Source organism: Dipteris shenzhenensis, chromosome 28 (assembly GCF_047967505.1).
Source record: "Dipteris shenzhenensis isolate YYH24624 ecotype China chromosome 28, Dip_SZ_1.0, whole genome shotgun sequence".
Classification (NCBI taxonomy): domain Eukaryota; kingdom Viridiplantae; phylum Streptophyta; class Polypodiopsida; order Gleicheniales; family Dipteridaceae; genus Dipteris; species Dipteris shenzhenensis.
Window position 1 is genome coordinate 3,414,789 of NC_141623.1, and position 15,289 is coordinate 3,430,077.

At 41.8% G+C, this 15,289-nt stretch overlaps 1 protein-coding gene across 13 annotated transcripts in view; it reads right to left on the reverse strand.

Annotated features, from left to right (window-relative positions):
* The window catches only part of LOC147883049 (uncharacterized), a 262,662-nt gene that overhangs the window by 228,036 nt on the left and 19,337 nt on the right, over positions 1–15,289 (reverse strand). For 11 of the 13 annotated variants that reach the window (XR_015543772.1, XR_015543771.1, XR_015543775.1 and 8 more), the window contains 3 exons: positions 3,880–4,080; positions 2,658–2,695; positions 2,197–2,470 (listed from right to left, as the gene is read on the reverse strand). Coding sequence is in view for 8 of the 13 variants with exons in the window: in XM_087399419.1 (XP_087255545.1) it covers positions 2,197–2,470; positions 2,658–2,695; positions 3,880–4,021 (454 nt within the window). In the remaining 5 variants the exon portion in view is untranslated. Of the gene's footprint in view, positions 1–2,196; positions 2,471–2,657; positions 2,696–3,879; positions 4,081–15,289 lie in introns of those variants that run through there. The other 2 variants (XM_087399421.1, XM_087399423.1) reach the window with 2 other exon arrangements.

A 15,289-nucleotide genomic window follows, 5' to 3' on the forward strand; every position in this document is an offset into this window, starting at 1 on the left:
TTCTTGGCAGCCGTAGCATGATCGCTCAAGCACATGCTGATGATTCTTTCTTTACTCCTAAAAATACTCAGAGCGATCTCTCCATGATTATGCAGGCTCTTTCTACATATGGTTTGGCTGCTGGTCTTCGTGTCAATTTTCAGAAATCAAAATTATTTCCGTTGCATGCTAAAGACTGGCATAATCTTTTGTGGCCTGGGGAAATTGTTCCAACTTCTCAATTGATTCGACATCTTGGCTATCCTATAGGTTGGGGGCTCACTCGTTCTCAACAAACTGATTGGGTGCTCACAAAGTTGAGGGCAAAACTTGAATCTTGGAAGCTTGCAACTTGGCCATTACATGTTCGTTTGCGAATAACACAATCCATTTTGATAGCATACATACAATTCTATCTGCCTCTCATCATGTTCACTAAGGCAGATCTGGTTTCCTTTATGTCTGCTATCATGGAAATTTTCTAGTGTTCAAAAAATGGCAAGAAAAGTCTCAGATTACTCTCTATGCATCGTCTCTCCTCTCCAAAGATGCATGGGGGACTGAACATACTCAATATTCAAATGCATATACTTGCTCACAAGGGAAAAATGATGTTGTAGTTTATGCAAGGGGAGATCAGCCTTGGGGTTTCATGATCCGCTCTCTTTTATTGCATATTGATACTTCTGCTTTTGGGCATTGGCAGCCTACACAGTGGGATTTCCTATTTTGCTCTATTTAAGGCAAGATCAGAGGATGTCCTTTTGTCTTTCGTTTGCTTCTTGATTGGAAGCATATTTTATCTCACTTGGAATGGCATGGCAGGGATTCTTTGTCGGGAAATTCTTTGAGGGCTGAGAATCTTTATTGGTCCAAAGTATTCCACCCTCCTTTGGCCATACAAGAACCTAGGCGTTCTTATTTTCTCTCTTTCAAAGGCATCTCTTCTGTGGCCGATGTACTTCAGGATGATGGCACTCTTTTATCTTTTTCTATGGTTGCTAGCAAATATGGTTTGGGAGCTCATTATCGTCCTTTCTGGCATCAAATTTCACAAATGCTCCAACCATTCTTGCCAGTACCTCGTTTGGAACTTCAGAATAGGCTTGAGGATTGGACTCTACATTCTTCTTCCTCTTCAGCCCGGCCTTTGAAGCTTTCACATATCACGGTGCCCTCTCTATATAAAGTGTTATTATTTCCGCCTTGGATTTCTGACAGAGCAAATTCTGTTTGGCATATGGATCGCCCACTACAATGGTGGAGAAAGCGGTTGTGTCTCCTTTGGCATTATAAAGTCCCTCTTAGGCAATAGCTTTTCCTTTGGGCGAGTCATACTTGGCATTTTTCCATCTGGGCAGTTACTCGCGCATAGACATATTGCTCCGGCTGTTTGCCACAGATGTCTACATTCTGCTGAATCTGTGCTTCACATCTTCTGGCACTGTCCACACACTTGTGATTTCCTCGCTCTCATCCGACAGAGGCTTCGAGCGAGGTTTCCTACTGTTACTTTTGGCAGGTTCTTCTGGTTATTTGGAGTTCATCCAGCTAGACAAGGTTTTGATTTATTTTTTGTTTGGGTGCACTATGGGCACTGTGGACTCTATGGATGACAGAAATCATAGAGTCTTTGGTGATCCTATTTTTTCATCTTTTGTTTTTTTCAAACGATCTCTGCAACAATCATTCTATGATTGCTGCCAGACTCATTTGATTGATCAGGATGTATATACAGCTTATACTGAGATTTTCAGTTGAGTAGTAGTTACTCCACTTTGAAGTAACTATGAATGTAATTATTTTACAGCAATAAAATATTTCTTCTCACAAAAAAAAAAAAAGTGTGTGCTTTGTCTCATAGTCCCGTGAGGGCTTCTGAAGACGTTACTCTCTCTCTCTCTCTCTCTCTCTCTCTCTCTCCCTCCCTCTCTCTCTCTCTCTCTCTCTCTCTCTCTCTCTCTCTCTCTGTGTCTCATATATATACATACATTATGTGTGTATGTGTGTGTGTGCACGCACGCCCACACACACACACACATATATTATTATATTATACACATTTTTTGATTCTTTATTATCTGGACTGCTCTGTTTCCATATGTCAGCACGAGTCGATGCAATTAATATTGCTTTTGAAATGGAGGTTAAAAGAAGAGAACTAGTGTCAGTAAACGATGGGTGACAATGCATCTATCAAAAGCACAACAGACTAACCTGCAATGAGTTGGATATCTGTAGTACCACCAGAGCATTGAAAAGGACACCAGTGGCTTGCAACTACAATGCGAGCTCCCACTCGATGTAAATACGATATCGTGGGAGCAGCAGCCACCACAGGATCTTCATCAATAAAATTTTCTTCTTTGAGAGACACGGATAGATCACACCTGACTAGGACTACTTTTCCTAAAAGCTCTCCAGGAGGAAACTTCCTTAGACATTCCCATGGCATTGAACATTGCTCACTTTGAAAACTTGCATGAACAGTCTGCAATATGAAAATACATGAGCAAACTCATAAGCATGTGCAGACATTGTACGTAAAACAATCTCGACGGACCTGGATGAACATAACAGGCCCTCACAACTCTCTTCAAAGGATGTTCCATAAAAGCTTAAGCCAAAAGCTAGAGGTAGTGAAAGAGAATGACCACACAAAAAAATCTCTCTCTCACCGGTGTCCTGAGGTTGCTTGGCCTTGGAATTAAGAATCCTGCTTTTCAAGATACACAAAAGAAATGTGTAGGTGAAACCTCACATGATACTGACAACAACCTTAAAAGCATGATTGAGTAGAAACACATACATGATATCCACAACAATGCACAAAGCGTAACTCCCTAGGTGGAGAGCAAGCACAAAAAAAAGGAAGGACGAAACAATGACATAAAGGAGAAAAGTTCACACAAACTCCAATTCACTAGAAACGAGTCCATAACAACATAAAGTAGACATTTTCTACTTTGAATGGATTAGACTCACAGCCAATTGCATTAGAATGGTTTCCCATGAAGGTAGTTGAAAATCTTCTTATAAAAATCTTTGAATTGCATGTGTATTAACCTAGAACCAGGTCAAGCATCTAACCAGTGTCTCATGTATCTTCCTCAAGCTCCTTGATCCTACAATACATCTCAACACCTCGTACTCTTCTATCCTACACAAAACCAGCACTCTGACCATCCCACTGAACATACTCCTCTTCTTGATATGTTCCTTAGCAATAAAGGTCAGCACTAATCCTACTCTAAGATCATGTCATGAGTGCAACTTCCTTGTCATTGTCTTTTTTCCCTTCTTTAGTAGGGCCCTCCCCATATGGTGATATAAGCCTTGCTTTCAAGCTTTGAAGAAACAACTATAACTTAAGGCCATCCTAATGCAACCAAGCTTTTCCTTTACAGGTCCTTGCATGCTGAAATCTGCAAGCTTAAGTACACAAACACATTTCAAATGTACTATTTTGAGGTACTCGTGCTCAACAAGTTATTCAAAATTTTACCATCCACATTCCTTGAGCAACTTTTTCATTCATCTGACTCTATTTTATACATGTCTAACACAAATTTAAGACAGAGAATCAACCTTGTTCTACATATTTCTTGAAATACTCTGATCTCGATAAGACTAGAATATAAAATTTTTGTAAATGAATGAAAGAAAATTAGAGAGAAAGGGGGAGAAGAGAAAGAAAAATAAACAAAGGGAAGAAGGGGAGAGATAAATCAAAGCAATACCTATGACCAGATAACATCCAAAGATAACCTAAAGACTAATAAGAAAATGCCCTTTGAAGATCCCCACTTTGGATTATGATTCTATTTCAAGGATCCCAAACATACCCACAGCAGAACGTAACTTAGCTCATCCTAAAACTTTCACACTTGAAGGGCTTACTTTGCCTTCTTGTTAAGCATAACTTTGAAGCCCATTTAAAGCCAACCACTGCAGTCGTGCCCCCTCCTTCCCAAAACCTTTGTTCTTTACAGCTCTCTATAAGGTTCCAAGGCTCTTTGTTATTCAATATGCCTCCCTCCATCAGCAAGAGAAAAACCACCTTGCCCTATCCTCTTCTTCTTCAGCTTTGACAATTAATACCTGAATTGCAACACATTCAAGAACAAATCAGTCTTTCATGTTCCAAAATCAACACCTTTGGTCATGACAAAACTCTCTAAGCTTCCCTGGACATATATCTAGATGAATCTAGGAATATTCCCAAACTCATCCTCTAAGAACACAGCATAGAACAGTTTCAATCGCATGATAGTCACTCGTAAGATTGAAAACCATAAACTCCATCACGCATAGCAGGTGACATCCCCACCGACGTCATCAGCGCCCAACCGTGGGTGTAGACCATAGTATAAAAATATTCTCTCACACATACAAATCCACACACCTCAGCATCCATTTACACAAAGTCTTCGTACTCACTTTCTGTCGGCACTCCGTTGGTTAAGGGCAGACTCAGCCATGACGAAAGCTAGCACTAAAGGAGAAGGCTAATCAAAAAGTAGTCCAAAATCTCTTCATTCAAGCTACAACTGCTTGTGAAGTCTAAACGATTTCATTTTAGTCTCTCCCAAACGAGCATCTAAATCTAGCTGATAGGGCAATGGACCATTTAAGATAGAAAGAATTATCACAACACCAATAGGCCACAACATGGACGAAAATTTCACAAGGTAAAATTTGCATGTCCACCAATATGACAGAAGCATACACCTAGATGAATCCAGGAACACTCTCAAACTCATTCTCTAAAAACACAACATAGTGAAGTTTCAATCTCATGATAGTCACTCAAAAGGTTAAGAACCATAAACTCCATTACGCATAGCAGGGACTAGCAACTATGACATCTCCACTGACATCATCAGCGCCCAACAGTAGGTGTAGACCATAGTACAAAAATATGTTCTCACACATACAAATCCACACACCCACACATACTTGAGCATCCATTTATACAAATTCTTCGTATTGAGTTTCTGTCGACACTTAGTTGGTTAAGGGCAAACTCAGCCATGACGAAGGCTACCACTAAAGGAGAAGGCTAATCAAAAAGTAGTCCAAAATCTCTTCATTCAAGCTACAACTGCTTGTGAAGTCTAAACGATTTCATTTAGTCTCTCCCAAACGAGCATCTAAATCTAGCTGATAGGGCAACGCACCATTTAAGATAAAAAGAATTATCACAATACCAACAGGCCGCAACATGGATGAAATTTTCACAAGGTGAAATATGCATGTCCACTACAGAAGCATATACCTAGATGAATCCAGGAACATTCTGAAACTCATCCTCTAAAAACACAACATAGTGCAGTTTAAATCTCATGATAGTCACTCATAAGGATGAAAACCATAAACTCCATCACGCATAGCAAGGACTAGCTACTATGACACCCCCACCAACGTCATTAGCACCCAACAGTGGGTGTAGACCATAGTAAAAAAATATGCTTTCACACATACAAATCCACACACCCACATATACTTGCCCATCCATTTATGCAAAGTCTTCGTACTGAGTTTCTGTCGGCACTCCGGAGGTGAAGGGCAGACTCAGCCATGACGAAGGCTACCACTAAAGGAGAAGGCCAATCAAAAAGTAGTCCAAAATTTCATTCAAGCTACAACTGCTTGTGAAGTCTCTGCTTGTGAAGTCTAAACAATTTCATTTTAGTCTGTCCCAAACGAGCATCTAAATCTAGCTGATAGGGCAACGCACCATTTAAGATAGAAAGAATTATCGCAACACCAACAGGCCACAACATGGACGAAAATTTCACAAGGTGAAATTTGCATGTCCGCTAATACGACAGAAGGAAATACCTACATGAATCCAGCAACATTCCCAAACTCATCCTCTAAAAACACAATATAGTGCAGTTTCAATCTTATGATAGTCACTGATAAAGTTGAAAACCATAAACTCCATCACGCATAGCAAAGACTAGCTACCATGACATCCCCACTGACGTGATCAGCGCCCGACAATGGGAGTAGACCATAGTATAAAAATATGCTCTCACACATACAAATACACACTTTTTTTAGTGAAAGCTTTGATTGATTATATTACAAGAATAGTCACCTCAAAAAAGAGGCGCTAGAAAATACATCAACTGAAGATCTTAGTATATGCCAAATATACATCCTGATCTATCTGGCGAGTCTGCAAGCAATCAAAGAAAAATTCCTGCAGAGAATGCTTAAAGAAAGCAAACAAAGAAAAATTGGGATGACTAAAGACTTTACAATTGCGGTCTGTCCATAAAGTCCAAAGTGCCCAATAGCGAGCCCAAACAAAGAAAAGATGAAACTCCGGTCGCAATGGATAAAAACCAAAGAGCCAGAAAAAATTCCCAAAAAGAAGAGTCGGGAATCTCGCTCATAGCCTCTGTCGAAGAGAATCCAAAAACTGCCGAGAAGAAGGGCAATGCCATAATAAATGAGGCACAGTCTCTTGAGAAATCAGACACCGATGACATAAAGCAGGAGCAATGTGCTTACGGGCCAGCAACTGTACAAATGGAAAAATTCCCAGAAGCACTCGCCATAAAAAAACATGTTGCCGAAGTGGAACCTTGGATGTGCAAAGTTGCCGCAGTCGTTTTCTCCACCACTTAGCTGGCCGATGCATTCGCCAAAGAGAATTACCCCTTTCTGAAACCCACGGTTGAGGCAAAAGGATTTTGTATAATGCAGGCACAGTAATCTGAGATAGCCTCAAAGGACGAGAGGAGGACCCAAGGGAAGTCAATGTCCAATCCTCTAATCAATCCTGGAGTTCCAAAGGGGGAATCGGACCAAAGGGGAAAGCATACAAGTGATTTGTTGCCACAAAGTACGATAATGAGAACCCAAACCATACTATGTGGCTGCCAGAGAAAAGGAAAGCATAGAGCCATCATCATGAATAACATCAGCAACAGTGTTGATCCCTTTAAAAGAAATAAAGTAAGAATAGCGAGGTTCCTGTAAAGCAAGCGGAGCCTGAAAAACTTTTGACCAGTGAATGTTTTCAGCCTGCAAAGAATTACCCATCAAAGACTATCGACCATGCCATTCCAAGTGAGACACAATATGGTTTCAATCAAGAAGCAAGTTGGAGACCATAGGGCAGCCATGCAAAGTGCCATTAATGCACCCAAACAAGAAATCCCACTGAGTGGGTTGCCAATGACCAAAAGCAGGAGTACTGATATGTGTGACCAGAGATTGAATCATGAGAGCCCATGGCTGATCACCTTTTAGAAATTGTAGCAACATTTTCCCACTATAAGCAAGGATGTGCACCTGGATATTAGTGATATTCAATCCTCCATGCATTTTAGGGGAACAAATTCCACCGAAAGCAGTCTGATACTTTTTCTGCCATGTTTGGAATGCCAAAAGATTTCCATAATGACAGAAATAAAGGAAGCAAGGTCTGCCTTGGTGAACATGATCAAAGGCAAATAAAATTGAATGTACGCCACAAGAATGGACTGCACTATTCGGAGGCGAACATGTAAAGGCCAGGTTGCCAGTTTCCAATATTCAAGCTGTTTGTGGAGCTTGATTAGAACCCAATCAATTTGATGTGGACGAGTAAGTCCCCAACCCAAAGGATAACCAAGGTGGCGAACTAACTGAGTGGGTGGGATGATCTCCCTTGGCCATAAGAGACTATGCAAGTCTTTAAGATGCAATGGGAGCAGCTTAGACTTTTGAAAGTTAACATGAAGGCCAACTGCCAAACCATAAACTGAAAGGGCTTGCATCAAAGCAGAAAGATCAGCCGGAGTATTCCTTGGAGTAAAGAAAGAATCATCAGCATAGGCCTGAGCAACCATGCTGCGATTTTCATCCAATTCCAACCATGGAGAGAATGTGTAGCCACTAGATGATCAATGTATTGCAGCATAGGATGAGTAGCAATAGCATACAGTAAGGCACTAAGGGGACAGCCCTGACGAACCGAACTACGAGGAGTCCATTCTTCAAAAATGTCTCCAGAAAGAATACAAGCAGCATTGCTACCCCTGTAGAGCCAATAAATAACCTGCTGCATTTTTATTCCAAAGCCCAAGGATCGCATTGTTTGCGAGATGAGCTCCCATTGAACTGTGTCAAAGGCTTTGGCAATGTCAATCTGTAAGAGCAAAACATCCCGATGCGTGTACTTGGCATATTCAATCCCAACATAAGCATTGGCGATATTGTCCATGATATGCCTACGAGGAACAAAACCATGAAGGATGCAGCCCATCATGCAAGGGGATCAAGATCTTTCTAGATGAAGATCTCACACTCCTACATCAAGAATACAGAAGGGAAGGAATGATACGAGTGATGGCTGCAAGACAAGAGGGGAAATGGGCAATTTACAGAGATGGAGGGTGATCATTTGAGAGAAGGTAGAAAAAGAAGTACGAGATGTAGCAGGAGAAGGGGACACCAAGACAATAGGGAGTTAATGCAGATGGCACCTGGCAAGGGACTATCACATTGAGCAATAAGACAATGGGGAGTCAATGCACTCAAGGGGCAAGGCTTGGCAAGATAACTTATGGGAGTTAATGCAGATGGCACCTGTATTTTGCATTGGATGTCACCCAAGGGTCAAGGCTTGGCAAGACAATAGGGAGTTAATGCAAATGGCACCTGGCAAGGGACTATCGCATTGAGCAATAAGCTACTTCTTAGGAAGGAGCTTTACCAATCCCTTTTTCCATGACAGAGGCACTTTCTGATTTTCCCAAGCTGAATAAGCCATTTGCAGCAGAGGGGATTTGAGGCTATCCCAGAAAGCAAGAACAATGAGGCCATCCCATCCTGGAGATTTCCATCTATCACAGGATTTAACTCCATCTGACAATTCCCTTTCAGTGAAGGGAAGTTCCAGTTCCAAAGCCTGAGCTTTGACATGCTGTAAAAGAAGTTGACGTGCAGACAAAATCTCAAGAGAAGGAAAGTCCACATGTCCAAAATTGGAGGAGAAGTGCTGCACACAAAAATCAGCAAGTTCAGAGCGAGATGAAGACGAAGAACCATGAGGCATCCGGACTCGACAAATATTTGCAGCCTGTCGTTTGTAATGCAAACTTTTGAAAAATTGCTTCGAAGAGCAGCCTTTATCCAAAAAAGCCCTTTGTCGAGATTGGGTTTCCCATTTAGCAAGCTTTCTTCAATCATTTGATTGGAGACAGAATTTGGCCTAACATAAGTGCATGCTTTCATCAGAAGACAAAGGCCGAAGGCGACTAAGCTTAGTCAGACTCTGGCAAGTGAGTTTAGCATGCACAACAATCTCTCGTGTGGCTCGCATATATGATTTACCATAATCCCGAATCACAGCTTGCATTCAAGCAACAAACGCCTGCCATGCATAATCCAGATCAAAAAGCATCTGAGAAGAGAGAGACTGAATGGCATCAGAAACCATAACTTTAAAATCAGCATGTTCCAGATAACTGTTATTCACCAACAAAAGCCTTCTGCAAGGCAATCTGTCATCTAAGAAAGTCATGCATGGAGAGCCTCAACCAACGAGATGTATGATCAGAATACGTGAACGCATGATCAACCCAAAGTTGACAGGTAAAGGCATCACAATGCTGCGGATCAACCTGATACCATCTGTCCAGGCGTGCCTGATAAGAAGATTGAGCATTGTGTTGAAAGGTATAGCCCGAGAGTATGGGCTGTAATTCCTTCCACAGATCCACCAAACGCAGCTGAACCAAAAAGTCAGACCATGCCTGCTATTCAGAAGCCAACATATGAGTGTGGCCCGAAGTATTATCTCCCGGTTGCGGAGCATTGTTGAAATCACCACAGATGAATGCATAATGTCTCCACCGATAAATTTGCATGGCGTCCCAAATTAAAGCTTGACCATTGGAAGATTGAGGGGCATAAACTGATGCAAATTCAAATATTTCTCCTTGAAACAAGCATTGCATAATAATCCATCTACTATGGCGATCATTGAGAGCCACAACGGGCTGAAGATCATGCTTACCAAAAAAGCCACTCCAGAGAAAGAGTTCTCTCCAGCATAGAAAATATAATAACCAGCAAAGTGTCCTGTTTGACCAGCATACATGTGCTGATTATGTTCCTGCAAAGCCACTACATCTGGCTCCAATTGTCTGATATACATCCACACAAGTTTCCACTTTCTAAAATCACACAAACCCTGTACATTGAGTGTAACACATTTGATGTGGTCAAGCATATTTACAGCTATGGGACAGTGATGTACAGCAATAAACAAACTGACTATGTCTGCATCTCCACCTCAATATCTGGACCTCTGCCCCGAGAAGAGAAATCAGCCTAAGGAGAAGACAATAGAGCAGCAATGTCCTCTTCTGGGAAGAGGGTACGATTGGTAGTGACTGCAGCCCAAGTCAAACCGATGCCAGAGTTTTCAGCTGGTGTCTTGGCCTGTGAAGATGCACCATTCCAAGTCCTGGATGACAGAGGTCTCCTAGGATAGAGAACTTTGCGAGGATTTTACCATCCTTCATCCAAATTTTTACCCTCCACCTGAGACTGAGAGGCCGAGGGCATAGGAAGAGGAGCAGTAGCATTTGAGATAACCAGGGCTTTGCCTTTGTCTTGAATAGCAAAAAACTGTTTTACCCCTTTGTTTTTTACCACAGAGGAGGCATTGGCATTCTTACTCTTTTTTTTTTTCAAAGATTGGCATTCTTACTCTGAGGCAGAACCATTTCAGCTTGTACTGACATAGTTCGTACTGGCATTCTAGGAGCTCGGGAAGGGCATTGTGAAGCCATATGCCCAAATTGCTTGCATTCAAAGCAAACACCTGCAAAAAGTCCGCATTTCAGCTTGTAGAAAGCACTGTCCATGGAAACATTATTGACAGTAACTGAATAAGAAGCCAATGTGGGATTATCTGTGTCCCAAAAAATGCAAAAGCGATTCGAATTGCCATTTGGTCTCGGTGGACAAACCACCTTAACCAAGAGAGGCTGCAATTTTTGGCAATAGAGAAGCCATGCACTGAGGAAAATCCACAACTTCTACCCATACAGGGCAGCGATGCCGAATCAAAGCCTGATAATCCCTAGTAGGAGACCAGGGCAATACATGGACCATCTACTAGCCATAGAAGAGCGCGGAGTGCTCCAGCAAAATCTGTCTATGCTCTTCATCAACCATTATCACTTTAAAAAAAACCTTCGCTACATAATACACTTTTTTGACATAGCAACCACCCAGGGTTTTAGTCAACCAATTGCCAACATCTGCAGCAGCAGGCATCTGTCCCGGAAGAAAATAATGATGGGATGTTTGGCATAATCCTTCACGGGGTCGATGATACCTGTGGTAGGAACCGGATCATTCCAACTCTTCCTCGTATCCTCAAAGCCCTCATGCATTACTTCATATACCAGCTAAGCCTCTCCAGAGGCATGTAGGGCATCATCCTAACCCATTACCTACTTTTGCTTTTTGCTCTGAAGCGATCTTTCTTTGTGAAAGGCCTTCTCATATGGACAATCTGCCATTGTGGCAGAGGGAGAGAAGGACCAGCAGGGCAAGAGAAGAAAGGACAGCAGGAAAGAAAAAAAGACAGCAGCAGGAGAACAGAGAGCACAGAGAAAAGAACAAAAAAAAGGACAAAGAAGGGACAAAAGAACAGAACGGACAAAACGTACAGAAAAGTACGTTGACAAAGAACAAACGATGACCAAAAACAGTACGGACAAAGGAAAAGAACAGTACATACAAACGATGACCAAAAACAGAACGATGACAAAAAACAGTAAGGAAAAGAACGATGACAAAATACAGAACGGACAAAGGACCTTTTAAAAAACACGGAGAGAGAACGTACGGATCGCCAAGAGAAAAAGCATACGGACAAACAGTAGCAGTACGGACAGAAAGAACAGTATGGAGCAAAACCAGCCAAACGAACGGGAACCCATGCACGTACATACAGAAACCCACAGACTAACGGAGGCTGTACGGCAGGCTAGGCTGTACGGTAGGCTAGGCTAAGCAGGTTCGCTCCTCACACACCTCTCACACACTTTTTTTTTTGGTGAAACCAAGAAAATTATATTATGTAACATTCATTTACATCAGGGCAGTGCTCGAGAAAAGAGCCAATGCCCTATCCATCAGAAGCAGTAAAAGAAAAGCTGAATACAAGAAACATCCAAATCGTCCTCATGTAAGGCATCATATAAAGACTGCCGCAATGAGGCTCGGAAGAACTCATAAGGGTGCTAAAAGGGGAGAATTCAGATATGCATGATTTCGCTGCAGCCAGAGGGTCCATAAGGCCCAGTATCTGATCCATTGAAAGAAAAGAGAATACTGTGACAAAGAAACTGATAATTGGCCATACATCCAGAAAAAACCTGTAGAACCTGTGTGTAGGAAATCTGAGAGATAAGAAATAGGAGATCTTGTCTAGAAGGTCTCTCGAATATGAACAAAACCACAATAAATGCGGAATACTCTCAGGAGTATGATGACATCTTGGACAAAGAGGTGAGGCAATCCTTCTTTGAGCCAATTTCACTCCCACTGGAAGAATACCAACTATGCATCTCCATAGAAAGAGTCTCTGCTTCAATGGCATTTTCAACTTCCATATCAATTGCAATTTTCCTTTCCACCAGGCTAATGACTTATTCAGATGCCATAGAGAGTTAGTATGATGAGCAATCCAAGGAGGAGGTAATATCAATCGATAAGCCTCTATAGAAGTCAATAAATGCAAAGGCTGAGAGGATATTTCTGAACTTGAAGACTGAAGGTGCCAATCTTGAAGCATGTCTCTTACATTCAATGTTGGAATCGGAACCAAAGGAAGTAAGAAATCAGCAATGGCTTTCCAAATATTTCTGTGATGCATCCCAAGATTGTATTGTCGACATGCGACCGGAAAAGAGAGAAAATGTCCTTGCATATCTACCACATCATCAATGAACCGGATGCCCAACTTCATAAGATTGTAAGCTCTGATTGGTTGTTGTACAGCAAGGGGAGAGGAAAACACAGCACTCCAATGAATGCTTTCCATTCTGAGTGAGGAAGCTATAGAAGCAGGATGGGGAGACCATTTGATGTGAGAGAGAACTTGCTTCCAATCCTGAATCAAGGAAGTAGAAAATGGACAACTAGGGATTTTACCTTGAAATTTGCCAAGTACTACTTCCGATGGATCAACTAGCCAATGTCCATAAGCATTTGTGCGCATCTGACCACATAGAATTGCCAACATGATAGACCAAGGCTGCTCTTGTTGAAAAAAAGTCTTGAGCATGGTGATCTTTCTTGCCAACACATGAAATTTGATGTTTATTATATTCAAACCACCATGCATTCTTGGTGAGCAAAGAAAGTCCATTTTGAGTAACCTTAAAGCCTTTTTATGAAGCTTAGTTTTCCAGAACATCTCCATGGCTTGAGACATAAAAAAAGTGAGATCTCGAGATGACCAATGTAATAGAGGAAGGTAGAACTGGACATAAGCTAGAACAATGGACTGAACAATTCGAAGCCGTACATGCAGGGGCCAAGTGGATATCTTCCAATATTCTAATTTGTCCTGAATTTTGTTTAACACCCATGATATTTGTTGCTTATTTCTGATTTTCCAGCCAATGGGATAGCCCAAATGTCTTACTATGTTTTCTCGATAAATAATCTGGCCGGGCCACAGGATAGCATGCCAGTCACAATGCTTGAGAGGCAAGAGTTTTGATTTCTGAAAATTAATTTTGAGACCAGCTGCCAACCCAAAATCTGAAAGGGTATCCATCAATAGGCGAAGCTCCAAAGGACTGTTCTTTGGCATGAAGAATGAATCATCTGCATAAGCTTGAGCAATGAAAGGTCGTGAACCAGAAATCTGTAGCCCCACTAACTGTCCAGTATCAACCAGATGATCCATATAAAGAAGCAAAGGATGTGAAGCAATGGCATAGAGCAAAGCACTGAGAGGGCATCCCTGTCGAACTGATTGTTCCAGAGTCCAAGACTCAGACAAATGATTCCCTATAAAGCATTGTGCAGTGGAATTTGAGTAAAGCCAATATATGACATTAACTAGCTTTGGCCCAAAACCAAGTTTAAACATGATTTGAGAGACATAATCCCACTGTACCGTATCATATGCCTTTGCCACATCCACCTACATGACCAAAACATCTTGAGCTGAATATTTTGCATATTCCATTGCAATGACAGTATTAGAGATTTTATCATGGATTTGCCTTCTTGGAACAAAACCATATTGCCTGAGATGAAGTCCATCATGAAGGATATCCTTTATCCGATGTACTAACATTTTAGCAATAAGTTTGTATATAACCGGCATCAAAGTGATGGGCCTCCAGTCATCCATTGTCTCACATAAAGGTTTTTTGGACATAAGCTTAACCAGACCATGCTTCCAAGCTGAGGGAAGATGTTGATGCTGCCAGGCGACATTAATGAACTTCAAAATTGGACCCTTCAATTCAGCCTAGAAGGCGACAAAAAATTCAACCGTCAAACCATCCCAGCCAGGGGATTTATGTTTACCCATATGCTTGAGGGCTTCATCCAATTCAATATCTGAAAAAGATATTTCCAGCATTGAAGCTTGTTGCAAAGGAACAATGTTATGCTCTAGCCGGGATAGCATGACCTCGGATAGATCGGTGGGCATTTTCTCTTAGATGACCAACTTTTGTAATAGTTAATGTGCGTAATTGAAATGGTCAAGAGAAGTAACTGCCAAGGTCCTAGGTGAGGGCGGAATGGCATTGACTAGATAGTTCTGAGTGCTAAGGCCTAGGTGCACCTAAATGTGCAATAATGCCAAGGGGCAAGTGGTTTTAATGTGCCCCAAGAGAGGGGTAAAAAAAGGTGCACCAAGTGGAGAGGCTAAATTGATGACATTTGGCAAGGAGAACTATCTAGGGAATTGAGGGTCTCTTGGATAGGTATGAAATAACGTACGTAATCTGATGATTATCTATCCTTCGAGAATAGGCTGGGTGGTATAACAGATCGCCATCGCCTGTGATTCTAAAAACAACGAGTAGAGATTCAAGCAGTAGATCAAAACGTGGATAGGTAACGTAAGGGCAAGAAGCCAAGAAGCGATAGAAGGTGACAATTGGTATCAGAGCCTGTGGAGAGATCGAGGGATACGTGGATTGTAACGACGAACAACAGGGACTATGGACAGCAAGCGATTCATGAGCGCAGGTTGACACGAAAGGGGTGTCGAAGGACCAGAGCGTAGGTGGGACGGATTGCTGTGCGTGACGTC